At 41.8% G+C, this 26,671-nt stretch overlaps 1 protein-coding gene across 1 annotated transcript in view; it reads right to left on the reverse strand.

The window, feature by feature from the left end:
* Positions 1 to 26,671, reverse strand: part of thsd7ab (thrombospondin, type I, domain containing 7Ab) — a gene marked incomplete at both ends in the record, with an annotated part of 157,716 nt that overhangs the window by 26,295 nt on the left and 104,750 nt on the right. The window contains 8 exons of the mRNA XM_083918758.1: positions 3,880 to 4,054; positions 5,258 to 5,403; positions 9,801 to 9,918; positions 10,491 to 10,606; positions 15,689 to 15,830; positions 17,289 to 17,442; positions 18,698 to 18,831; positions 21,638 to 21,816. Coding sequence (XP_083774884.1) covers positions 3,880 to 4,054; positions 5,258 to 5,403; positions 9,801 to 9,918; positions 10,491 to 10,606; positions 15,689 to 15,830; positions 17,289 to 17,442; positions 18,698 to 18,831; positions 21,638 to 21,816 — 1,164 coding nt within the window. The remainder of the gene's footprint in view (positions 1 to 3,879; positions 4,055 to 5,257; positions 5,404 to 9,800; positions 9,919 to 10,490; positions 10,607 to 15,688; positions 15,831 to 17,288; positions 17,443 to 18,697; positions 18,832 to 21,637; positions 21,817 to 26,671) is intronic.

Below are 26,671 nucleotides of genomic sequence, written 5' to 3' on the forward strand. Positions count from 1 at the left end.
TGAAAATACTTCTTCCACCTGTTCTCCTCTCAATCAGCATCTCCATTCAGATGTGAGATGAATACATTCATAAAATCTACACTTTATCGTCATTTACACCCTCGCAGATTGTTATTCGGAAGGTTATCGCTCAGATTGCCATCTTGTCTTTTATACAAGCCCTTAGGGTTTTTGTTATCTCACCCACAGATTATTGATTGAACCCATTTTTCCTGTGTTATTTTATCAGTGTGTGTTAAGCCTGTGAATGTTCTCATTTGTCCAGGTCATCGTTATCCTCAATGCAATTGACCAGGCTGGGACTGGACCAGGACCAGGACCAGGCTGGAACTGGTCCAACTAGCTGGTGTGGAGATCCAGGTATTTAACCTCTCACAAGGCCGGTGATGTCACTGAGACCCTTTGTGCTCCAAGTGCCGCTAGTTGGACCAGTCCCAGCCTGGTCCTGGTCCTGGTCCAGTCCCAGCCTGGTCAGATGTGTACATGAACTGATGAAGCCTCTTGGATGAGAGGTGAAACGTCTTCCTAGACAAATAACCAAGTCCAGTTGCTTTTGGCTGAAATTGCTTTGAGGATATCAGTGTGTGTGTGTTTTAATCACCTTGTTTCTATGTTTCTAAACTGCACAAATGGAATACATATTAATTGAAAGGGTCACAGCTTTTATCTGGATTCGCCTCTGAGTCTATTTCACCGAAAGAGCAGGTGGTCCCAATAGTTTGTGCCTCCCACATAAAACATAAAATAGCTTCTGACAGCAGTGCCTCAGGCTGGGCAAGGAGCTTCAACAAACTCTACGCGCAGCATTCGCTGGTGGGAAGGCTGCGGGGGGACCATCTTCTGACCACTGCACTGGTTTTTTACATCCTTCTAACTGAGATGAAAAGATGTAGCTGTTGATTCATACCTCAGATCCTTCACGGTAAGAACTGGGGACGGACATCATGTCACTGGGAGGGTAAAACTGAAAGTAGATATGAGACCCAAACCCGCACGTAGAGTACAATAAAGACTTACGAGCTTGGCAGAAGAGAGTCTGACTTACAACAGGCAATGAAATTCAGTACCCACCAGCAAACTTAACTTGCATAAAACAGCACCGTTACAAAATAACTGCTCTAATGCAGTCCACTTATCCTGCCTCTAGGTAAGCATCTTCCATTTCCCTTTAGAGGTCATGAAAATATACTGAGTGCTATTGGTTCGAGGTGATTAAATCTGCCATGTAACAGAAGTATTTTTAGAGTCTGCTTTGTGATATAAGTCAAACTGCTAACAAGTGATGACTGTGCTGTGCATCTCAATGTGACTTCAGTGTTCTGCTGGTTAAAGTTGCAATGGATTAATTCAGTTAAACTTTAATTTAGAGCTCTAAACTACTGCTTTAATAGTTAAGATTTGACTTTTTAATAATATGTCTGATGTTCAGAAGTTCATTGCTCTACTGAACTCTGTTGGAAAATTGTGTTCAGTGTGTGTTGATGTATCTGAAGACCAGGGGTGCAAAGACTAAAGGGATAGCTTGGCTTTTTTGAAGTGGGGTTGTATGAAATACCCATCCATAGTCAGTGTGTTGCCTACAGTAGATGACGGTGAGCACAGCACCTGTTTGGAGAAGCAGGAGTCCCAACACAGAAGACAACCAATGTACTGCTGCACGGCTGCTGTACTGAGACAGCAGCTAAATGTATTTTAGACATCTAAAAAAATCCACTTCAGTTTAAAAGTACTCTATATTTAGAATATGTTCATTGCTTCCTTCAGTTTCCTCAGAAGTTTCCTCTCTCTCTCTTTAGGTTGCTCAGTCTCCCTCTGCAGAGGTTCTTCTGTATACTCTGCCTCATAAAGGGATCCTCCACAGTCTCCAATGTTTACAGCATTTCATCCCGCCTGTCATAATTAGTCACTTTTGTTGCCTTGTGCTTGTTTAATGATGGTCTGACCCAAACAGCCTAACTGGCAAAGTTGTGAAGGAAAAGGGCTAGTAGATAATATTCTAAATATAGTTTACACGTAAACTGTGTTACATTGTAAAAATACATTGTGTTGCAGCCTCTGCCCCCGTTCACAGCAGCTTCCAAGTTGGTTTCCCTGCCTACTACTCCAAACTATGGGCGTGCTAACCGTCATCCACTGTATATAACACACTGAGTATCACTAAGTACATCATACAAGCCTGACAGTCGTGACAGGCCCCTAACCCCTTAATGATACTGAGGCTGTGTGTTTTATTTACAAGGACATGAAGTGTTACTGAAAATACCTTCAATATTTTCAGAAGGCTGACAATGAACAAGGGACTGATGTAAACAACACCCAATCGGCAGCACTTCAGTGAAAGAATCCTTCTTTGTAAGAACTGCTGTAAAAAGATATGCTGTGTGAATCACTGCCAGTATTTAAGACTGTGTTTGGGGATATTTCTGATTACGTATTTGGATTAAAAAGGCATGTTTCCATTAGGGTAAAATGTGCCACGCCCTCTCAAATCGCCGCTCACTCGCCGTGTTTCCATTACAAAAAAAGCCCGAGAGGGATTTACGAGACTCCAGAGGTGACGTATCACTCTGAATGGGTTTCGTTTGCCGTTGATCAGCTGATCAGTGATACAACCGTGCGCCGCTCTTCTAACCTGACTAACGCCAGATGTCTTTCGCTCCACCTTGACTCCGCCTAGCTCCACTCAACCGTCTGGGATCGATCCATTGCAGAGGGATTTCAGGGTCCGCAAAAAATGGTCAAGCCAGTCAGGACCGCCGGGCCGGGGTTTTATAGATGTGACGTAGCGACTGTTGTGATTCAGACAAAAATGCCGTCTCACATCGGGGAAGCAGGCGTCAACATTGATGCTGCTATTTCATCCGCGCTGTCCAATCTTTCAAATATTTCTTCTTTAAAAAGAACACCAGAGAACGGCTCTGAAGGCTTTTGTTGGTGGAAACCATGTCGGCTGTTGTTTGGCTTTTCCCTGCGTCGCTCTCATCAGCGTCATGGGTTGGTTTCAATGTGAGTGGTTGAAGAAGCACGTCAATAAAGATGACGGACAAGTGGTTTATCCAATCACATGCAAGGATTTTTGATAAGGCCCAGCCTCCTGAAATCACTTTCCCAGAGATCCCAGATGGATGAGTGAAGCAGGAGGAACGAAATTCATCTGGCAAGAGTCAGGTTACCGCTCTTCCTCAAAGTGAGAAATAGAAAATACAGTTGTAGTTTGATTTAAGGTGGCTAACTTATGGTGGCCAAGTACATCAACTGATGTACAAGTAACAAGAAAGAAAACACTCCACCTTACAGATTCAAGGCGCTGTAAAATTGTGTGTTGACAGACAGGCTTTCAACCCACTGCAGTACTACGGTGTGTGTGTGTGTGTGCGAGAGGACCAGGTTAGACTCCAACCCGGCCACTGCACCACTCATTTTAACAAGCCTGTGCAAGGATGTGCGTGCACAGATCATTTTCTGTGCTGCGTTCTATTACACCACTGGATAAAAGTGTCTACTCTACTTCGCCTTATCTGTATTACCACACGCAACATCCCACTGAGAGCTACATCCGATCAGCAACTAGGCTTCTCTCAGGGGTTTGAGCGGCCACTCGAGCGACTCACATGCAAAACGTTTCGGCGAAATGGACCTGCCTCATTCAGGGTATTCGACCATAGAGGAAATGCACCTAAAGGCTGAGGAACTAATTCATTTATTTCAGTCACCCTTTCATTATTAAAAAAAAAAAAAAAAGACAAAAAAACCATCTAGGTACAAATCGGAGGGGGAGAGATAGATACCCCGGGTGTAGACATGTAAGCAGGATTTGGTAAAGGTTGCTCATGCAGCGCAGGAAGCTCAAAATGACCATAATCGGAGCAGCCTTATTACCTGGACAGGGCAGGTTACAGGCCTCTTTCAGGCTGATCTGCTTGTCTCCGTCGATTGCCATCTCCAGGCTGCTGCACAGCTCCTCATCCACCAGGCCTCCTTCGCCGTCGCTGGAGCCATCAGACACGAAGCAGGACAGGTTTCTGTAGCGTACACCGTGTCCACACACCACACTCTGACAGGTCAGGAGGAAGAAGGAGGAGGAGGATGAATTAACACGAGTCAGAGAGGGGGAATGTATGAATGTACAGCTACTTGGTGACAGTTCAATACCGGTTAATTAAAGTCATAGTTAGGTGACTAGTAATAAAACTACACTAAAAAGAGTGATCATAAACAATGACGTAGTATTAAACTGATGTTATAAATGTGTCTTGCCTTTTATAAAGTGCATATAAAAACAAACTGTATACAATCTTAATGATGCTTTAAAGTTCTTTAAAGCTGCAATCTGTGACTCATGTGCGCTCCCACTCTTAATGAGGGTAAAAGGCACCATCTCTTATTGATTTCCATTACCAAATCAATACCAATCACCCTGGATGAGATGTAGATGGAGAGAGTTATAGCTTAACCAGAAGAATCTTGCTGATATTCTGTAAATTAAGTGTAATTTAAACATGAATGCGCTGATGGAGAGTAAGATTTCTGAACAAGCAGAACTTTTATATTTTAACTCCTGAAATTAAAAGGAAAAAAAATCTGCACAAAGATGCTAACCATTCAAACTCTCGTCCTAGCATATTTTAATTTAGTTCATCCACAAAACAGAAGATCCTGCCCCCTCTGTGGTTGACATACCTGTAAATCAATGCTGAAGAGGGTTTGTGTTGACTGTACAGACTGCTGCTTTCCTACTGCTCAACATTAAACACATTTTATAGATTTTTGGATCCTTGATGGACTTAATTGAGAGAAACAAGAGGTGATATCTCTTCCTGTCGTCCTATTAGAACACACCCATGCTTGCAAAGTTTTGTTTAATGTCACGAAGCGATGCAGTGGACTGCTTTAATAATCTGACCTGCTGGCACACAATTCCAAATGAAATGTAACGGCTGCCAACTTTCTTGGCAAAGGTATTGGTTTACGTTAATGCATCAGCATTAAAAGTGCATTTGATTGATTTTCACTATCAATCTCACACAATAACTGTATGCGCATGGATTGGATGGGGTTGTGCATCAATACTAAAGACTCCATTATTTTTCCGTCTTTTCCCTTTTTTGGCTCAAACTCGTGTGCATTGATCTCAGGTGAGCCGGGACCCGTCAGTGTTGCAGTTCTTGTAGCTGACGGTCAATACAAACCTTAATATCTAATGCCCCAGGGTTATTATTCTTTCATTATGGTATAATGTTATGATTTATTGACATACCTCCACCCGACACTCGGACCAGGCACTGTACTGCCAGCGGTAGCAGGGTTGGACAGGGCAGGGCTTCCACTGCTCCATCTGAGAAGAGCAGGGCCGGCCATCGCCCTGAGAGGCCTGGACCACTGACCGCCGCCGCCACATCTTGCCTGGAGAAAACACATAAGGAGTGACATCACCAGTGCATAATTATTAATTTTCCCTTTCATATTTGTGTATTTTCCTCTGTAAAGAGTTTTGTTTAAAGATTTGTGTCGTTCTAAGACAATATACCAATCATTTGTATTGCTCTTAATGCCTAATTGTTTCCAAATGACATTGTCGGTTAGCATTGATATAGAAGAGAGCAAACAAAAGAGAAGACCTTGGTGTTCTATAGTTGCTAATACGAAAACCAGGAGTGAGTACTAAATTTATACAAATAAATGTGATTACATTTAAGGAATTACAAGTAACATTCACATATGTATTGATAGAATGATGGGAGAAAGATGACAGTGAGTGTGTGTAACAGAGAGAAAGACAGAACATCTTCACCCTCATTTAACCTGAGGTAAACAAAGCCTTGGCTGTTTGTTTAGTTTCACAGAGCTAAACTAAAACGACAGTATATTAACCTTAGGGAAAGGGATCGTTGTCATAGGCCTACATTACCTGGTGATTCAGTGAGGTAGGAACATAAATGTGTGGGGATGTCACACCTTTACCTACTTCTCCTCCGGTAAACTGTACGGACAAACATTCCCTAACTCTTGGATTTTTTCCATATAACGCCGATCATCGCTCGGCAACGACGTAATATAGCTGCCTGCCTGACTAACGTTAGCCATTGAAGGAGGTTTCCGGGCCGGTTAACGTAAAATATGCAAGATCAGGACAGATTAAGGCAGGATTTGTATTTACTGCCAGTCAAAGCCGGCAGTTTGTTTTCACCAGAATGGGGGCATTGCCTCATGTGATACTCTCATCTAAAGATAACTCAGATTAACTCCTGGGCACTGCTGCGGTGCCCCCAACTGCTCAGGGCGCCTTTCCATGGGCAGCCCCTTTGCTCTGACATCTCCCCATTTAATGCATGTGTACGGGTCCTGATTGCATGTGTATTTCGGGTCAGTGTATAACAGCATGAAAAAAACACATTTTCTCCGCAGGGATTAATATCTTTTTATCTGGTGAGCAGTTTGGATCTGTTTCTAAAATAATACAATTATGCAGCCTGTCAAGTGGGAGATTTCTGCACCGTATAGCAAATGCAAACAGATTCTTTGCACATAAAGTGACCATTGTGGTTCACAGCAGAGCAGTCATCCATTTCCTCTGTAAACAGCTCACTTTAAATGCACGTGTATGTGTTTGTTTTGAATCCACTGAAAGAGCACTTCACTTTGCAGAGCAGGCTTTTCTAAATGGTTTGAAATACGGCACTTTCTGCAGCTCTCTGCCGTCTTGATTGGCTCTTGGACCACTTGAGTAAAATGGCTTTTCTTCCACATCACTCAGTAAACTCTCTTTAAATAAATCCAAAACATTACAGCAGCACCTCAGGGACCTTTTGATTCAAGTGCAGAACTGAGGCTATGAATTAGCTGGAAACCACGGAAACCTTGCACACGCAGATTGCTTTGCTGTTTAAGTGCAGGAAGTTTTAGAGGTTGCATCTGAAATTTCTCAAGTTTGCATTAAAAGATAAAATGTCAAATTGTTATCACATGATATATGGGAAGCTTGGAAATTATCCACTATATATCAGTATTAAAACAAGGGTTATTGGAATTTGTTAAAAGGGAAGGAAACAAAGCACAGCCGGACACTGTCTAACTGTTTATGTAACCTGCATATTGTTGGAAGATACTGTATGTATCACCAGTGGATGGATTGCAGTGGTCCAGCAAATGTGGCTTATGGCCACAAATTTGGTTGGAGCAGAGGTGTGATAACATCAAATGGCGGAAGCTAGCAGTTGAGCAGAGGTTAAAAGAAAAACCTCCTGCAGAAGTGACACTCCAGAGCATGGGTGTCAAAGTGATCCAGTAAAGGGCCGCTGTGGCTGCAGGTTTTCATTCCAACCAAGCAAAAACACACCTGGTCCAACACATCAACTGTGTGAAGACTGTTCTGATTGAGTAAGTCGAGTCAGATGTGTTCTTGCTTGGTTGGAATGAAAATCTGCAGCCACAGCGGCCCTTTACTGGATCAGTTTGACACCCCTGCTCCAGAGTATGTCTTCATGTGACGTTACCTTGAGTTTGAAGAGGTAATAAGTATCTACTCTGTGAGACAAAGAGGTACGTCCATCTGTAAACGTTGAGTTTCTGATAACAGAATTCCTAAGATAACAGGAAGTTACAAAGATCTTGAAAGGAACCAAATATTTTGATATCTATTTAATAACAACTGCCTGTGCGATAAATATCATGTCTTATTTGAATAAAATAGAATTGCGTAGAGCAGAGAGACATATCTGACAACATATTCTGTAAGACACCTGTCTGTGTTAAAGATTGTGCTGTTGTCACAGACAGACTAATGATAATAGCAGGATTTGGTGCCTTTCTGAGCAATATTATGTCCCTCTTTAAATAGTAGACTTTAAATGATTTTGTTTGTATTAAAGATTATTATTTATTATTTGCCTTTGTACCACTGCTTTTGTTTTATCTTGTGTTTTGTGCTCCATACCTCAAATGTGGTCCACAGTAAATAAAGAAATCTGAAATCCTGTTTTATGCAATGCAACCTCCCTCTCTTCCTATTTAAAACCGCCCACGACACAATCTCAGAACCCTTCATTCGTTGCATATCCCACTCTTGTTTTTACGCTGCCTAGCCAAAAATCTGCTCACCTCAGAATACACCTTTGCCAACTTACGACACCTTTCAGAACAAAAAACTCATATCAGCCTTCCCACAGGTTCACACAAACTGTACAACCTCATATCCTGTTCCAACGGGAGAACGTCCCACACACACACACACACACACACACACACACACACACACACATCAAATAAGGTCCCCTTTTGCTCCTTCAGCCTTTCTTAAACTTTTATCTTATCTTCAGGATTTAGCAACTATTGCTGTAGCGGCTTTTCTTCAAAGCCCTCCCCGCAGCCCCGAGGAGCAGGAAGATGTAATGAGACAGAATCAATTGTGTGAAGCGCCAGGAACAACAACCAGGCAACAGGAGGTCATTTGGGGGAAGACTCTTAAGTAAACACTTCCTTTATTTTGCTTTTGTGAGTTTTTTTCAGGCGAATGCCTCTAGTGGGAGGAGGAAGTGTCTGAGATGGGACTTTTTAAGTTATTCAAGCAAGTACATTTTGCTGAGCATGTATGTTTTTACTTACACACACACTTAAGAGTATGGTGCGGATTCACGTATGTGCACAGACAAATGTTGATGCTATAGGCTCTTTACAATTGAGGGACAAACAGTACTGTATGTGAACAGGCTTTATATATGCAGGCTCCTTGAGACCTATATGTTTCCTGCTTCTCATTTGTGCATGTAAACACTTACAGCTGCTGTCTTCTGGTCCTCCTTAGTGTCATTACGTCGACTCTAATGCATTTTCTGTATTTGATTTTTTAATGTTACAAGCAGCAGAGGTACTTTCGACAAAAAGTCCCACCTGTTTCTAACATTTTAGTTCTGTGCAAAAGCATGAAATACTGTGTAATTACGTGTTTAAAGATGCAGTCACCAAACTAAGTGTTTAAGGCCTTTTGGGCAAAATCGGCTCTCACACCAAGAATAATAAGATGAGAATATCAGCTGGATCATAATGAGAGCCATGATAATTAACCTCAGGTCCATCCCTTCACATTATCACACTACATTAACGATGTTATTATCACCTACTTGATGACACTGTCAGGTTTATTTCACCGGGGGTAGATGTGACCCTTGCTGTTGGACATGTTCACTAATTAACTGGTTTCTTTTTCTTGAGTGTTTAATGAAGGTGAGATCATACCAGCAAATTGCAGATGTAATTTGATTTTCCTTTATACAGCTTTGAAAGTAACCTGTAGTAGATAGAGCTGTTATTTATGAGGGGGTCCGTCTTTTTTTGTCTCATGCACGTGTGTGATGTGATACACAACAACACCACCATTTGTTTCACACTATTTTAATTTTAATGCACCTTCCCATGTGCAAATGTTCCACCAAAACAAGTTCCCTCCTGGAGCTAATATGCAGGGGCGCAGACACTGCACCCGGGGCTTAGTGGTGCCCACCAAGAGTGTGCGTTTAAAGAAAAACAATGTTTTTTCCCCTTGCGGATATGATGGGTTCAGCCAGACCTTTCTCTAGCTCCGGCGCAGCGCTAAGAGAAAGTGTGGAGGTACGTCTAGCTATGTGAGACAAATGAAAAGGTGACCTAATGTTTAGAGAAGGTGTCTTGTTAGTGAAAGGTTACAGGTTTTTATTCTTACTGTCATTGAGATCTGTCAGGTCTTTCATCACACTGGAAATTGCTCGAGAGGAAAATGTCAGCTAAATGCCAACAACAGGTTGTACAATTTGAGTCGATCTCCTTACCTTCTAGTCCGCACGTCTGTGAACAGTCTGACCAGGCCGACCACTCCGACAGCTGACAGTTGACGGGACACTCGACCACACAGGAGATGTTCATCTGCCACTTCTTTTCCAAATTCAACTGCAGCACATGTAGGAGTTGAAGAGGTTAATTCATGAGTGACACATCATCAAACCATTTTCAGCACAGACGAATAGTCGCCGCACATCCAGCTCAATCTGTTACTGCCAGACAGCAGCTTGACCTCTCGCCACTACAATTCCCAGAAGCCTTTGTTCTGGCAGGGGACAGACTGTGCTGGGCAGGATCAGGCCAGCAGAGTTGGAGTACTGAGGCGGATGTGAAAGCCTTTTTGACATAATGTGTTTTTGTGAATGAGCCAAATGATGAAGTGGGCCAAGGGTTAAATAGCTGTGGGGACGGCTCTTCCACAGCCCGCCGGCTACAATTACAGGGAACCGAGACACTACATGAATGAATAAAACGCTCAGCCCGAAGGAAAGACAACAATCTCTGCATGGGAATACTTCTGAATATTTCATGTTGCTGTGGGCCTAACACTACTAGAAGGGTACAATAATATATCGTAATGAGTGATGTGATTAAGTCATTAAGAAAAATGAGACGTGTCGGGGAAAAAGGAAAAAAAAGGGAAAGTAAAAAGACACTTGAGGAAACTCTGCACGTCTCACCTCCTCACAGAATTTTATATCCACTGATTTGCCGTCGCTGCGGACACAGTCGAGCATACGGGTCTTAATGCCGCTTCCACACACAGCGTTCGGACTCAGCTGACATGTGCTCCAGTCTGAGGAGAAAAACAACAAATTCACACTTACAGTTATGTCTATTATTGTTCATAAAACTGCAATATAACTGCGTCTGAGTGCTTATTAAATAACACTGCAGAGGCCCGTAGGTGCCAGGCAAAAATAGCACCAGCACAGACAATCTCCTACAACTTAGTATGGATAATGTTCTTTATCAAGTAATACTACATAAGGGTGACCAGTACAACCACAGTTTGCTAGCTGTGCGTCACAAAGTTGACTTTGTTGCATTTTCTGTATGTTTCTTTCACGCTAAAAGCAGCCCAGGCACTTTCAACAGAACCTGGGTCTGACCCTAATGCTGCAAAGTGTCTCATTGCTGGCACATTAAATACTAAAACCAGGTGGTCGGGGCTTTCTGAGCTACACCAGCTCTCACCAAGACAATGATGAGTAATGTAATATAATGATAGGTTGATAAAAACTCCCTGCAAGCTTTTATTTGCACCTGTAAGAAAAGCTAATTTTCTAACAATGCTACTATCAAAGCTTTTACTTTTGTGAGGCAAGTAAAGTCATTTGAGACACGTCTCGGGTCGAGTCCAAGTGAAGTTACAAGACTGCATCAACAAATTCCATACCAGCATGTCTCTCAGGTCTGACTGCTCACCGTTTCAGTGACAAAGCATTTACACATTTTTCTGCCAAAGCTGTGTTTATATTGTTTCATATTATATCGTTTACCCCATTGAGATCATGCTCTTTCAAATGTGTCTGTATAAAAGAGTTACCTTTAACTAATTACAACAACTTGAAGCTGAACGTTGATAGGAAATGGGGGAGAGAGGGGGGCGAAAAGGGCTGGAGGTCAGAGTCGAACCCGGGCCGCTACAGCGAGGACATGTTGAGCGTCTGTATAACTATACCAGGTGAGCAACTTGAATGTTTGTTAGGGAATCAAGCGTCAGTGCGCTTAAATCTGCATTAACTGAATTTTTTTGCAATGTAAACCAGCTGTAAAAGCACAGTTTAGACATATCACTGCTTTTTAAGTTGATTTTGAAAACAGTAGCTAATTAACACATCCACATGAAGCAACTGAAGCATTCATTTGAAAGGCTACCAAAGAGTCCAATACTCCTTTTAAAAGAGGAGTATTTAAAAAGTTTTGCTCTCCACCAAATCCTGAGGGGAAATATCTGGCGTTTAAGATGCTAAATGCTCCTCTATGTTCACCAGCTAGTCTCTAAATTTGTCCATCTGCCATTTTGTATGGTTCAGGCCCTGTACAGTGGGATTTTAGAGCTTTTTCACTGGGGAAAAAACACTTTGCTGATGAGAATGGTGAGAGAGAACAGTAAAAATTGTAAAGTTGCAGGCTGGAAAACAAAAAAAACATTGTTGAAAGCTGCTGAAAAGCTCCTTAGGGCCCAGAGGAGCTGTGGGTTCATCACTACCTGCTACCCCTATAACACACATATAGTCTTTTAATCCATCATGGATGGACACATACTGATTATGTCAGTTTTAAAAAAGATTCAGTCCAAAGTACCTGACCGACTTTATCTGCAAAAATAAACAACATTATTCATATTATTCAGACTTAATAGAGACATGTAGGCACACTAATACATTGAGACATTTAAAATTAGTTTTTGTGTTTGATGAGCTGCAATGATGGTTGAAATATTTTTTAATCCAACTGTAACGTAACTGTTAAAACCCAGAATTCACTTATCGCACCTTCAGTTTTTTTTCATATTACAGTAGAATGAATCACGTGCTGACTGTTACTTGTCAGTTGAGCACACAACCACACATCTAATATTTACCAGTGTTTGACTGCTGTTGATTTTACCACCTTGGGTGCAAGCAGAGTAGGAAGGAAGGTGAGAGAGCAAGATTCAAAGAGAGAGGTGAATTTATCATACTATATATACACTGTATGTATATATATATTATACTAGTGTTCTGCTTCTTTGGTTGGATGTTTTTTTCATTTGAAGGGAGACGAAACTGTACAAAAGTGTTCAAATGCACAGTATCTACTTTACACTTGAGAGTGAACAAACCGCAGTGTGAAACAACCGTGGTGTGTCTTAGCTATTTAAGGCTGAACACACAAATGCCACCGTGTCGTCTCAAGTTAGTTTGAAAGTTGTTTAACTCAAGGTTTTATATGCTGATAAAAGTGGGTTCCAGGAAGAAAAAGTTATTTTTAGTTCTATAGAAAATATAATATATGATGTATCGACACAGCACAGCAATATTTAATATTACCAGCCACATTGCTGACATGAACTAAAAATATCATGCCTTCACTGCACTATTGATAGATCTTTTAGGATCGGCGCGACATGCATATAAATTAACCACTATGCGCTCCCAGATGACTCAGCAGAATGGCGTGCATGCCTTCTGCTCTCCTTACTGTAACTTTGACTTCAGCTCATTGCCTTTGTTATACAGTCAGGGTGGGAGGATATGACCTAAGATTTATATCACAGCATTTTCTTTTTATGTGTGTGGTGATGGTATTATAGCACCGTGTTACACAACTGAAGGGGATACTTCATGCAAAACATGATTCCACCTCACTCATGATTGGCAATGTAAGGGAACACATCTCGGAAAGAAACACATGCACGCACGCACCCACGCACACGCACACGCACACACACACACACAGACAAGTAACGCTAACAGAAAAAACCAAAACACAACAGAAATTGGTCTGAAACCTCACAAAACAGGCACAAAAAACAGCATTATCTTGATAGTATTTTGGTATTTTTTTCAAAGGGTAATAAAAATGAGGTACTGTAGCCTGAGTAGCCTGGCCCATAATGTTTTCTCAGAGTTAAAGTTTAGAGTACTAAAAGCCATGGTGTTGCTTTCAGCTGTGAGCGAGTTGTTGTCAATTCAAGTTGCCTCATTGTTCTCTCTGCCTTCCTTTACACCAAAATGCCTTTAAATAATGTGTGTGTGTGTGTGTGTGTGTGTTTGTGTGTGTGTGTGTGTGTGTGTGTGTGTGTGTGTGTGTGTGTGTCTGTGTGTGTGTGTGTTTTGTTGTGTTTTAAGTCAGACTCTAAATAGCTTCTGGCTGGCGAAGATCACCATAGATAACAGATGATGACTTTGTCACCAAAGAGGTCATTGAAGGTTTATGAGAGCTCACTTAAATCCAATAAATCTGGCTGCCATCAGTATCCTTTCATGCCAGCATTATAAGCGAGCTGTTTGCCAGACGGTCAGATTTGAGTTGAATAACCAGCTAAAACAACATCAATTCACGTTTTCCCCAAAATAAACGTCCACAGAAAAATCCAGACTGAACCTTGGCCTTCAAAAAGATTTCTGTGAAGTGGAAAAGACGACATTTTTTCCCAGACAATGTGTGCAAGTGCTTTTAAAATGCCAGCGTGCATGCTGTTGTTAAAAAACACTGCGACAACAGGGAGGCTGAGGTCTCACTCATGAAGTGTGCCATACGCTGACAAAGATGAGTGGCTGTTTTTAGCTGCAGTGAGCTCGTTTGCAAGCTCGACTCAGGGAATCGTGTCTCCTTCCGAGGAGCTTTGTGGCACTCTGGGGACTGAAAATAGGGAGATTGCAACAAGAAGGAGTGACAGTAAGAGACTGTGAGAGACGGCAAGAAAAGGAGAAAAACTGAAGGAAGGAGCAGCTTGGATGGTCTCATCAACAGAGATAAAAAAGAACGATTTACTCAATAATAATCTCTGCTTGTATGTTAGGTACATATACCCTGGGATGCCTGTATGCCCCTGTGAACCCAGCAGTAAGGATTATATGTCACGTCTCCCAGTGTAACAGCACAAAGGGAAGACAGAGGAGGAGGGTTGGCTGGTTGAGAATGTGGGCCAGCAGCAATGAAGGCAACACAACAAATCCAAATGAAATGAGGGAAAGCTGCCAAACTCGCTCTTTCCATTTCTACTGAAATAGTTTGTTCCAGTTTCCAGCATGAAATATAAAAGAGTAGCCTCTGTGACATGTGATATGGAGGTGTGATATCCTGCAGATCAAAAAGGAGAGCTCTGGAGAGCTGCAAGCTCCAATCTGTGAGTAGTTTTGGAAATCATTCTATTGAAAACAGCTACAATTACACGCGTATGTATGAAATGACAAAAACAGTGTGAAAGTTGTCACTTGTAGTGATGAACTCATAATCAGCAGCTCTCATTAGCTTTACAGAGCATATTTTGTAAGTTTCAGCTAATTTTTTAGCTATCCGGAGAGCAACGTTACTGTTTTGGTCCACTCTCACCGTTCTCATAGCATCTTTTTTGGCCGCAGCGGGCAGCTGTTACTGTACAATAGCTCCTCAGCAGCAAACTGCAGACAGACACAGTTAGCTAACTGGTGACCACTTCCCTCAGGAGCTAACAGCGCTAAACAGAGCTAAAGGAGAGTGAATATTGGACTGCTGGATGTGTTAGACGCAGCCATATAAAAATGTATAAGGTGATATGTCAATGTTCACAACTTGCTTCTGTTTCTTTCTGTTCTTAGTTATTTCCAAAGACGAGAAATGGAGCAAGGCACTAAACCCACAGCGTCTAAGAGTCAAACGTTGTACTTGCACATGGCATTTTCAAGGCTTTGATGATTGTAACTCCAGGGCTTTGCAACAAAACACATGTGTAACCATTCAACGTTCCCTTAACAAGTGGAGCTACACTGAAACAAAACCAACAAACACAAAGATAGCCTGGGATCAGTGAAATGTTATGCAAAGAGATGCTGTGAGCAAGACTCAAAAGAGCTCCTTTGATGTTACATCATCATTATATAACACCAGGCTTGATAAAACCTTGCAAGGATCACAATCATCTCATACCAAGAAACAAAGAGATCATAAACAATATATGAGTAATTTATCAATCGCTCCTCTTGCTGTTAAACAGAAGAGAAGCTCACCCTCAAATAGAGGCTGTTCAGATGTTGTGAGGTGTTAAGGCCTGTTTTCATAATGTTGATTTGAAAAATCAAAATGACAAACTCATGGCAGCTGCCCGAAAAGCCTGCTTCATTGAAATAACAAGGGACCTACAGTACTGTACTTTATGAAACGGTAAATCCTTCTACATTTCCTTTACCTGTGATGTTATAGAAGTAGTTGAAACAGTTGAGGTTCAGGCTGCAGGGCTCTTTGTCAGTCGTGTCTGGACACTCTCTGCCCACACTGGGCGACCGGAGGGTGTACGCCGTCCGCACGCGACTGTTGGATCTGGTGCATGGCTGAAACAAAAACTGCCATTAAAAACTGGACATTTTTTTCAAAAAATGTGTAAATGACTAAGCAGTCCATATTGCAGGGAATGATAAGAACTGAATACGGACATATCCCTGAATTGGAGCTAATCCACAGAGCTCCCTCCTCACTGATGTCTGTATCTACTGGACATTAAAGGAGATAACTGTGTGAATTTGCCAACTTCTGGATTATTCCCCAGCTTATTGGGCAACAATTCATTAAGGTTTCTTACATCAAAACATCCTCCCAGAGTCTGCTGAGGAGGCCTTGTCCCTGCAGGGATGTTTGATCATTGTATTTCTAAAAATAAAGAACAATCCTTTCCCTCCTCTCTCTCCTGGCATTCCAAGGATGTGGGATTTTATTTATTTTTTCCTACAGGAAGTGACAGGAGAGCTGAAACGTATGGTAAACCTCCAGATTCTACACGGTCATTGCATGGGAAGAACAGAGTTGTGGGAGAAAATGACGGCCTTTTGAACAACTCCATCACTGGCACGATGAATAAAACATGTGAGAGGCCCCGACGGTGCCACTGCCACAAGATTGGAATTGTGGGAAGTGAGTGTGTCGAGCACTATGGGACAGAATGGGAAGTGATTAACAATGGCCAGAATGCTGCAGCAGGTGAAACCAGAGCAGTAAAAATGGCTCCTTTTTTTGCCACGAATTGGAGGCATCGAGGAGAGAGGAGCTTAACAGGATGTTCTGACACCTTACGTGTTTTTGCAAAAGCAAGAATAAAGATTGCGTATGAGCTGTAACCTGTAGGTGTGATCTTTGCTGCAGTGATTAAATCAGAAGTTGGCGTCTCTTTACAAAACTTCATTTGCAAGTGTTCATTTTTAATAGGGAGTTGGAGAAGGTCTCTCAGGTCATGGTTTAGAGGGAGATAAAAACGTTCCTGCTGACATGAAGCATCTTACTCAATAATCTTATAATGAATCAACGTTTTTTTCTCAAAATATAACTAATTACTGTTTGTGGTCGTCTGCCAGATGATGATCACAACCTAGGGGGGTAATTTTAGCCAGCTTTATGTTTGCCGCTACATCGCTGCTGATGTAGAGGGTTATGTGCCAAAATATGTAAGTTTGGGAACCTGCTCGGGAGTTTTGAGACTTTATCATAAATCATCTTCCTTTCCTGCTGAATGCACAGTGAGTACAGTATAATATAGCAATTTTCTCCTGCTTCCCACTCCATATATCTCTTTTATTCCTCCTTGGTGGACGAGAAATAACCTGTTGACAAAGACGAACACACTGCTCACAATGATCCAGTGCAGCTACGCTTTAAAATTCCTTGAGCCTCAGAGAAAATCTTTCTGACGAGGAAAAGATATCAAGATAAATCTCAGTGGGCTTCACAGAGGACTGACGTTCCCATATCTGTGCCAGATGGACTTAGCTGCTGCTCTCTGATCTGGGTTCAGCTCTCACCAGGCTGCAGCGGCTCCAGGGGCCCCAGTCATTGAGGACGCAGTCCTCGGGGCAGGGCAGCCTGCTCTCCCTGGCCCCCAGGGGCATCTCCTCCGGGTCGCACAGGTAGTCCTCCACAGACTCTGACGGCCCGTCTATAGTGTTGAGCATGCACCTGTGGGGTCGGTGGGAAAACAGTGAATTTGACCTTATTTTAGCTGCTGTTTTGCTCCAGAGAACAGAAGAGTCAGACATTTGTTTTAACTGGGCATGGAGTTGGCAAGTGCATGAAGTACTTAATGTTTCCCCAGCAGCAGCCGCTCCCTCAGGGGGAGTGAGGTCAAATTTATGAAAAACAGAACAAAGAAATCAGTTTTACCTGGTCTCAGGGGAGGGTGATATATTGAATAGACTTGATGCATCACAGCTTGTTCTACGTGGGATGTATTAAATGATATATATATTGTCATGTACACCTGAAAGTGAGTTGCACCCTTCTTTCTACTTTCATTTTCAGTCCTCCTTTAGTCTTAGGAGAGTACATTCACCTAAAATATTTCAACACAAAGTACAAAAACTATTTTGCTGCATGTGTTGGTTTTATTTTAAACTGAATCCTGGCTTTCCTAAAATGCTGCAGCCACATTTTTAGAATCGTCTCCTCCAAATTACAGCTTTTTCTCCTCCAGCAGACAAGATGAAAAGGAGATGAGGATGCCGCTATTCTCCACTTATAATGTCACCTGCTCTAAAGAGCAGAGACTTAACTGAGGTCATTAGAGTTATTTCTCACTGTGATTGTGCAGCAGCCGCCTAAACACCAAACCACCAACAATCATGAAAAGCCATTACACTTGATCATGACACGGGAATGGACATTGATATCTTGTGATGTGCCTGTGTCATATACTTTGTTAAGTGTTTATTTTTAATCCAATGTTCTAAAGTCTTTGTGTGCCTCACAAACCATCTAATCAGTCTGATGCGTCTAAAATAGCCTATTTACAGTGTATGTCGGGGCATGTGCAGAACGTAAATCCAATAGTTTGATTTTTTTATAATGTTGTAAAACAAAATGCAACAAATATGTACAAATTTACATTTTTGTTTATCATTACAATAATAAATAATAACAATAATAAACAGCCAGTATAGATAGATCACCCCTATTATCGTTGCATCATTTTAATTAATAATAAATATAGTAATTAAACTAAACTAAACTAAAAAGTGCCAATTGAATTAAAAATTAATTGGTTGTTTTTGACATTTTTCTTGGAAAATTAATTTAAAAAGCAATTAATTATCAGCACTTTCTGCTGATTGACTCATCAACTAATTGGCTAATCACTGCAGCACTTATATAAACTACATTTGATAATTACAACTAAACAATATAAACAGAGGAAGAACGACCGCTTGATAGGTACCTGACTTTTCTGGTCTGGACGCCCTCGCCACAGTTCTCCTTTAAATCCACGTTGCTGACTTTCCACACGCTCCAAGGCTCGGCCAACCACACATACTGATTACAGTCGCTCTGACACGGCACCACCTCATACACCTGAGGAAAGAATAACCATATTAATGTGCTTAACATGGTCTTGAAATGACTTGAAGTACCTTCATGCGTTAGCTCAACAATAATCATCATACTAATGGGAAAATAGAAAAAAACTGTCTCAACAATCTGTATTTCTATGAATATTTCATGTTAGCCCTGTAAGTTTGTCAGTTAACTTTTGCCTAATACACAGTGATTCTTTGGTTTAGCTCTCCGAGGTTTAACTCAGCCAACAAGATTATTCCTGCCCCGGGAGCCGCTCTGCCTCTGAGAAATGTCTGTATAAATTAAACTTCAATCTGATAGTACCCTGTTTACTTGCAGTGACGATATTGAGACTGTTTACATCAATCTGTCAGTGGCCGACTGACATCAGTGACACTTAACATCTGCGACTACATTTTACAAATAGCTGAAGAAAGCAGCTCTTACCTGGGCCTGTAGCAATGAGTCATATCCAGCGAGCGTTGGGATGGATTAGAAGTAGACAGACAGATTAATGAGCACATGCCAACTTTTCATATAGTGCAGAACCTATGATTAATGCAACATTCGAGAGGACATAATCAGAAAAGCCTCTGGCATAAATACCTGTGTGAACTTAGCAGATACACACACACACACACACTATCACACACACACACACTGCTGGGCGTAGATCAACACAACCTTAATCTGCATCTGCTGATACTCACCGACTTGGAAATCATTTCATTTTTGCAAATCATGGAAACCTTAGGGAATCAACTGGCACATGTTGGGGCATTAATATGGTGGATGGGATCCATTTATAGCACCATTTGCCTTTTGCACTGTCGCTGCTCAGCAAAAAAAATGAGTGCCGCAATAATGAGGGGAAGGTAAAGGAAAGCTCTGCCGACTCAGGCTTATTATTCATTAATAATTAATCTCTTTCTCCCTCTCTCCAGTGCTGGATATGTATAATGTGCATCACACTTGTGGTGAGTATAAATATTCTGTAGAACAGTTCATAAATATTAAAGAATCAACAGTGAGCAGAAAAACAGCTTCTTTTTAGGTTTTTAGCTCAATCTCCTGCCGGGGGTTGGGAAAAGGTCAATTATGCATCGTGATACTCTCTTGATGAAGGGTTGAACCTAGTTCTCGACATTATGATCGCATGTCACAAAGAGCGCTGCACATTCCTTACGGCTGAAGCAACTGGATGGTGAAATGTAACAGATGTTCTCAGCTAAGCTACTTTTTGAGTTTTGGTGAGGACGGCTGAGTGTGAGCAAATAAAGATAGATACAATCCAACCGGCACCTGCTGGCCTAAAAGCCTTTTGGCTTCTATGACGTAGAAGGAAATTGGGATCTGGGCAAGAGTCACAGTGTACGCAGGTTGTGTCAAACTAAAATAAAATACCATGACAACACAACAAACATGGGAAACAGACTAGGATTGAGCCACACACTAACAAGTTCCTCTCTGTGGAAGTCTAAAGATGAGCAGTCTTTGGCTTCAACTTCTACAGTTACGAGCCAGCAGTGACCAATATTTACATTTGAAGGATGATGTTACTAACATTTTTAAGCTGTAATGTCATCCAACCTGCATGGGCTACCATGTGAAGTGATTTAGGGATGTGTTCACAGCGTTTCTGCAACATAACTGAGAGCAGTCTGTCGAGTCCATAAACTACCATTTGGACATTATTAAAAAAACAGAACATGATTTTTCTTTTTCACCCTTTCAAATGTCGTGTTATCCATTTAGGGGCGCTCTGATAGCTAGCATAGTAGTTAATTCCAGTCAAAAGAAAAATAGGACAATGTTCAAATAATTTTCCAGGACATTTTACTTTAATTCGTCAACTGTTTTCCCAGATTTTCCAGGACATGCGGGAACCGTGTAGCGTGGAAATCAAGACCCACATCTCACCAGAGGTAGCGTCTGGCAGCGAGCAATAGACCTCCCTAACTCAAGGGGCGGCACCAACGCATTCATTTCAAAATACCACTGCATGCAATTAGATAGCACTACGACCGACTACAAGAAGAAGAAGAAGAAGAATTACTTTATTTTTATCCCACACGGGGAAATTCAATTTTCACTCTTATTATCATACATGTTACACACACAGGCCCGAAATACACACATGCACAACCAGGACCTATACATGCAATTGAGGAGAGATGTTAGAGTGAGGGGGCTGCCAGTGACCAGCGTCCTGAGCAGTTGGGGGTTCGGTGCCTTGCTCAACAGCACCTCGGCAGTGCCCAGGAGATGAACTGGCATCTCTCCAGCCACCAGTCCACACTCCATACTTGGTCCACACAGGGACTTGAACCAGTGACCCTACGGTTCCCAGCCAAGTCACCTATGGACTGAGCTACTGCCGCCCTACAACCAGCTAGAGCAATGAACAGGGTGACGTGTCTAGCCGATTTTCGATGATCGGTTTTCGATTTCGAATTTCGATGAAGCACTGTCGTCATTGGTTACGCCCGCCCATGAAAGTGCGATTTGATGGGCGAGATGGGATTTTCTGACATAGTTAATGAGCTCAGGCAGCGGCAGAGCAAATTGCTGCTAGTGCATCTCGATTTCTATGGTAGGAACATTGGAGGTAAATTAATTTGCTTATTTTCATCATAATTTTTCATCAACAAATACACTATGATTTAAAAGTAGCAAGAAGTCTCAGTGAGAAACACAAATCATGTATTGAAATCCTAATTTCAAAGCATCAAGATGATCATGGTTCCCACCCCGAATACCCAGTTCAGCCACCAAGTCAGATTTCAAAACTGAGCTTGAGTTTGAGTTAAAGAGTCTGTACCTGGTTGATGTGGTCCAGCTTGGGACACGGCCGGCCCCCGTTGTAAGGTTTCTCTCGAAGCCACTTGGAGCGAACTTTCACTCCACTGCCACAGGACTTGCTGCAGCGTGACCAGTTAGACCACTCGCTGAGTTTACAGTCTGAGGGACAGGGGATGATGCACGCCTCCTCAATATAACCTGAAAATTATGACAAATTGGATTCAAGTAAATGCGTTTTTGGCTTATGGCTTGTAATGTGAAAAGGATGATTACTTGTGGATACACATACCAGTAGAAAAGACAAAATGATGATTTCCTACTTTTCAGTCTGTTTTAATCAAATCAATGACTAGACAGCATACTCTTAACCATTACACAGAGGACATGCATTCACCAGGAAACTGATTCATAAGAAAGTATCTTTGAAATAAAATATTCGGTCTCTCTGTGTCCCACCAGAAGGATCTCACCCGTTCAGCCTCAAGGTCAAGAATGACAGCGAGTGACACAAACAGCCCTGGACGGTTTTTGAATCCCTTAGAAGAATTTAGTTTTTCATTATCTTGAATGAAACTATGTGTTGTAATCCCCAAGGTTAAATTTTCTGTTCGATCTAAGAAATGAGCATTAAAGTGCGAGAACTCAAGAAGTGTAATTGCTGGATGGGGAAAATACCCAGTTGTAGGAGCAGACTACTAAACGATACTTCACAAACTAATCTTAATGCACTTATTGATTCTTAGCCCAGTGAAATGAAAAGAGGGTCCACATTTAAAGGCATGAGTACAAAAGTCTACCAAAGGAGTGGTTGGGCTTGGCAGTCAGCTTCATTATTTCAATCTGTTTTTCCTCGGCTCATGGGGTCATAACGCAGTCAACGCGTCTGGTTTTTAAGAATCTCACTTTGCTTGTTATTCGTGTTTTTCTGACTCTTTCAGCGTCTCTGGGCTTTGATTTCCTCCTCTTTGCAGAGCGCACAGGCTAAGGTCCAGTCAAATATATTGAAAAGATCACACTATGAACTTTTTGTTGTGTCCATAACAACATTTCTTCTCTAAAGATTTTTTCACTTGCTCTGCGAAACTCTGTTTAAAAGACGGAACTTTTTTTTAAGGCTGTAAATCAGTTTAGCCTTTGATTAAGAAAATCAATAAGGTGAATGAGCCGGGAAAGTGGTGTCTCTCACTAAGTACCTATTCACTTCCTCTCCCTGATGTGGGCTCGCTCAGACGGTTTTGCTCTTTAGTGAGAGACATGTGGGATCGTGATCTTAGATAATCATTTTCAGAAGAATCCCATAGTCTTTTAAACTGGGAAACGTCTTGGTGAGCACATATGTTCTTCCGTATCATCATCATCATCAACAACTACATACATCCGCTGCTGGCCACTGAGCTCTGCAGGATAAAAGGGATTATACTGTAACTGGAAGTGAGAGATGTACTTTATTCATATTCTTTGTTCAGAACGTTTAACGCACAACCTCTTTGAACAAGTGATGTTCCATTCTCAAATACTGACCATGTAAGACCATGTTCAGACCAAAATAGCACTGCATTAAATAAAGAAACACAGAAATAAATAACACATTTGACTGTGTTGGTGTGGGAGTGTTGCTAAATGTTCTGTTGAGAAGATGAAATACAATTCAGAAGGTCCAGTTTGAAAAATACACCCACACATGTTCATTAGATGCCAAGAAACTGCACAGCAGCTAACACAGAAATACAGAGACAGGGTCTGACAGCGCTGGAAAGTTACTGCATCACGGTGGCCATCTCTTTATCCTTTATGACTGCAAGGTACTGTATACAGTAGAATTGCCCCTATGTAATCTATTGGGAATATGCAGTTTCGCGGCAGGAGTTGAGCTAGTTTCAATGTTTTTCTGACAGATTCCTCTGCAGTTGTCTGGCTATATTATGTATTTATTATTATTATTATCAGTGCAAATGTTGTTCTGAACGCAGCATCGCTTAGTATATGGGTGAAGATCAAAGTCGGCATGAGACTGAACCACAGCAACCAAACTCTTAACAAACCTGAGTCCTCTTTAGGGATGGGAATTGAGAGCGGGTTTATTTCTTCAACATAGAAAACAATAAATTAATCTTTATTAACCCATTTTGCTCTTTGGGGAGCATAGGTCCAAAATAAAAAAGAGAGCTGTACAAATATCCTCTAATTCCATCCACACTGTGTTCAGACAGTAGTTGCTCAGACTCTGAAAACCTGTGTAAGCCTACTATTGTTTCCCCCCCCAACACAGAAAAATGGATCAGGAATCAGAAAGAGAATGGAGAAAGAATCGGACCAATAAGCAGAATCAATACCGGTATTGGTATCAATAAAATCCCATCCCTAGTTACTCTCGTTCAACAAAGCTGCAGACCACTGCTGCCAAAGGTGGGAGCCCCCGCTCTGAAACACTTTAGGAAGATGGATGATGGTCTTAAACCTGGCTCAGCTTAAGAGGACAGTTGGAGGGTGATCTTGACAGTAAAAGTCTGGTTAATGCAGCACTTTAACGCCAACTACATGTGCAGTAACATAATGATCAGCTTATCTGCATCAACATCTTGCTGACTTTAGCATGGCCTCTGAAATAAGCCTTGTCACCTTTGAACTCCTGAGTCAAGTCATTCTAAATCACCGACACCGTCACTTTAAGTCCACTCACGGTGCAAATGTTGCAGTCTGTGGTTCACTAATAGTTCAGCTGATAAACACTTGTTAGGTGTTGTGCCAAGCTCTGGGAGGTTTTGGGTTGAGTCCAGGTAGGAGATCACTCTTTTTTCCCTTTAGAAGTCAACTTGTAACCTGGCAGAAGCTCCTGCTGTAATCCCCAAAACACTTCTGACTGCTGACTGCTCTCTTCACCTCAAATGTTAACAATTTCACTGTCCAGCCAGCTCTTAAAGCTCCCAGTGATAATTGGGACATTTATTGAAATGCCTCTGGATGTAGACCAGTGTTCTAACAAAAGCCAAAATGAACATTTTGCTCTCAACATTAGCAAACATAAACCGTTAGCTTAATCTGTACTTTACCATTAAACACAATATTGGTAATGCTCTGTTATTTTGTCTTTGCACACGCGGGAACCCACTGGCATTCCTGTAATTTTGGCCCAATGCTGAGATTTAAAAAAAGAAAAGAAAAGAAAATTGAAGTTATAAATTGATGCAGAAATAAAAGACAACCACATAATATGACACACATCGAAAGTGCACAAGACTGATGGTCTGCACAATGATCCATTTGCTAAATTCCCTGAAGCTCATTACTTCTTGGAATCTCTGGCATTCCTCCCAGAAACTTTCTAACTCAATCATAGTTCAGAGTTTTCAGTTTGGTAGTCGCTGTTTAGACGAATAATAAAGTAAATGTGTGTTTTTCTTTCTAACAAGGACAATGAAAATAGTCCCTATGGATTGTGCACTGATTTTACAATGATGTGACTCTGCGAAGGTGCTCACACGCTGGTTTCTAAAACACATAACTTTATTCAATCCTATTCAACATAATCGATTATTCAATATTTATAAAATGTATTATATTGTTAACCAATTCTAAATACTATTCATCTTCTACCGCTTGTCCCTGTCGGGGTCGCGGGGGGGCTGGAGCCGATCCCAGCTGACATCGTGAGGCGGGGTCCACCCTGGACAGGACGCCAGTCTATCACAGGACACATAGAGACGAACAGAGACAGACAACCATTCACACCTACGGGCAATTTAGAGTCATCAATGAACCGAACACCTGCACGTCTTTGGACTGTGGGAGGAAACCGGAGAACCCAGAGAAAACCCACGCAGACACGGGGAGAACATGCGAACTCCACACAGCGAGAGGGTTCCTGGTTCGAATCCCGGTTAGGGCCCTTCTGTGTGGAGTTTGCATGTTCTAAATACTTTATTATACTCAAACATTTTCTAATTCTCTATATGAAACTCCAACCATTGTTTTCTGCATTATACAATATGTTCTGTAAAAATGGTTATATAATATACGCAGAGCGATATATCGGTCCGGCTCTAAATTAAACCAGTCCCAAGAGGAAATTATCTTTTTAAAAAGAGAACCACATGTTCTCTGCTGGATTGGTATTTGTAACAACAGCAGATAATAATGGCCTTTCCCAAAAATATTTTTTAATCTCTTTTTGCTCTTGCAGGGATCCACGAGCATGCTGGGCCTCTAGGTGCCCACTGAAGACACCCCGACGGTAGATCCAGTCACCATTTATATCTGGCCATCCAACCAGGAATAAAGTCTCGTTGTGTCACCACAGTGTCGCCCTCTGAGACCAAATCCCATCTACTCTGTGGGTGGGGTGGCCCGAGGAGATTTACACGAACCTTTTGACTCCAGGAATCATCCACGATATTGTGATTTCTGACCTGTTACATCCCGTGCACCACAATCATCTCCAAGGTAACGGGGACAGCCTAATCCCTCGGAGCTCTAAAGATAACTATATGGGCTCTGTGCTCAGGATGGTTCACAGAGGAGCAAGAAAGCCTCCTGAAGGAACCCGGTCTTTGATGTACATTAGTGACCTTAACAGACACTGAGCTTAATCCGCAAACCTTCACAGCACACTGCCTACATGTTGCAACGCTCAGAACAGTATAAGCTTAATTATACAGCACAGGCTCCCACTGTGTTTCTCTTGTTATTACAAATACGGGTCGTCATGCACCGGCAAATCTGTTCCCTGCAGTCTTTCTTAAGTTCACAGGTCCTCAGCAAGATGCTTGCCCTTAGGCTTTACCCTCTATAGCTCCCCAGTGAGACTGCATTCCCTCCTCCTTTACCACATCCTGCTCAGACAAGGCCGTGCCCCCCCTGAGCCGTCCTGTAAAATTAAGTCATGGTAAAGGTCGAAGCATCACGGGTGACTTATAGTCATACATACAATGATGATATGAGTAATGTCACATATATAAGACATAGCGGGAGACCTGTTACAAGATGTTCCCTGACTTCCCCATGACCTTGCACAGTGTTGATGGTAGCAGTTAGATTCTATGTTAAATAATTCATT

This window comes from Echiichthys vipera (genome assembly GCF_963691815.1).
Source record: "Echiichthys vipera genome assembly, chromosome: 8".
Taxonomy (NCBI): Eukaryota; Metazoa; Chordata; class Actinopteri; order Perciformes; family Trachinidae; genus Echiichthys; species Echiichthys vipera.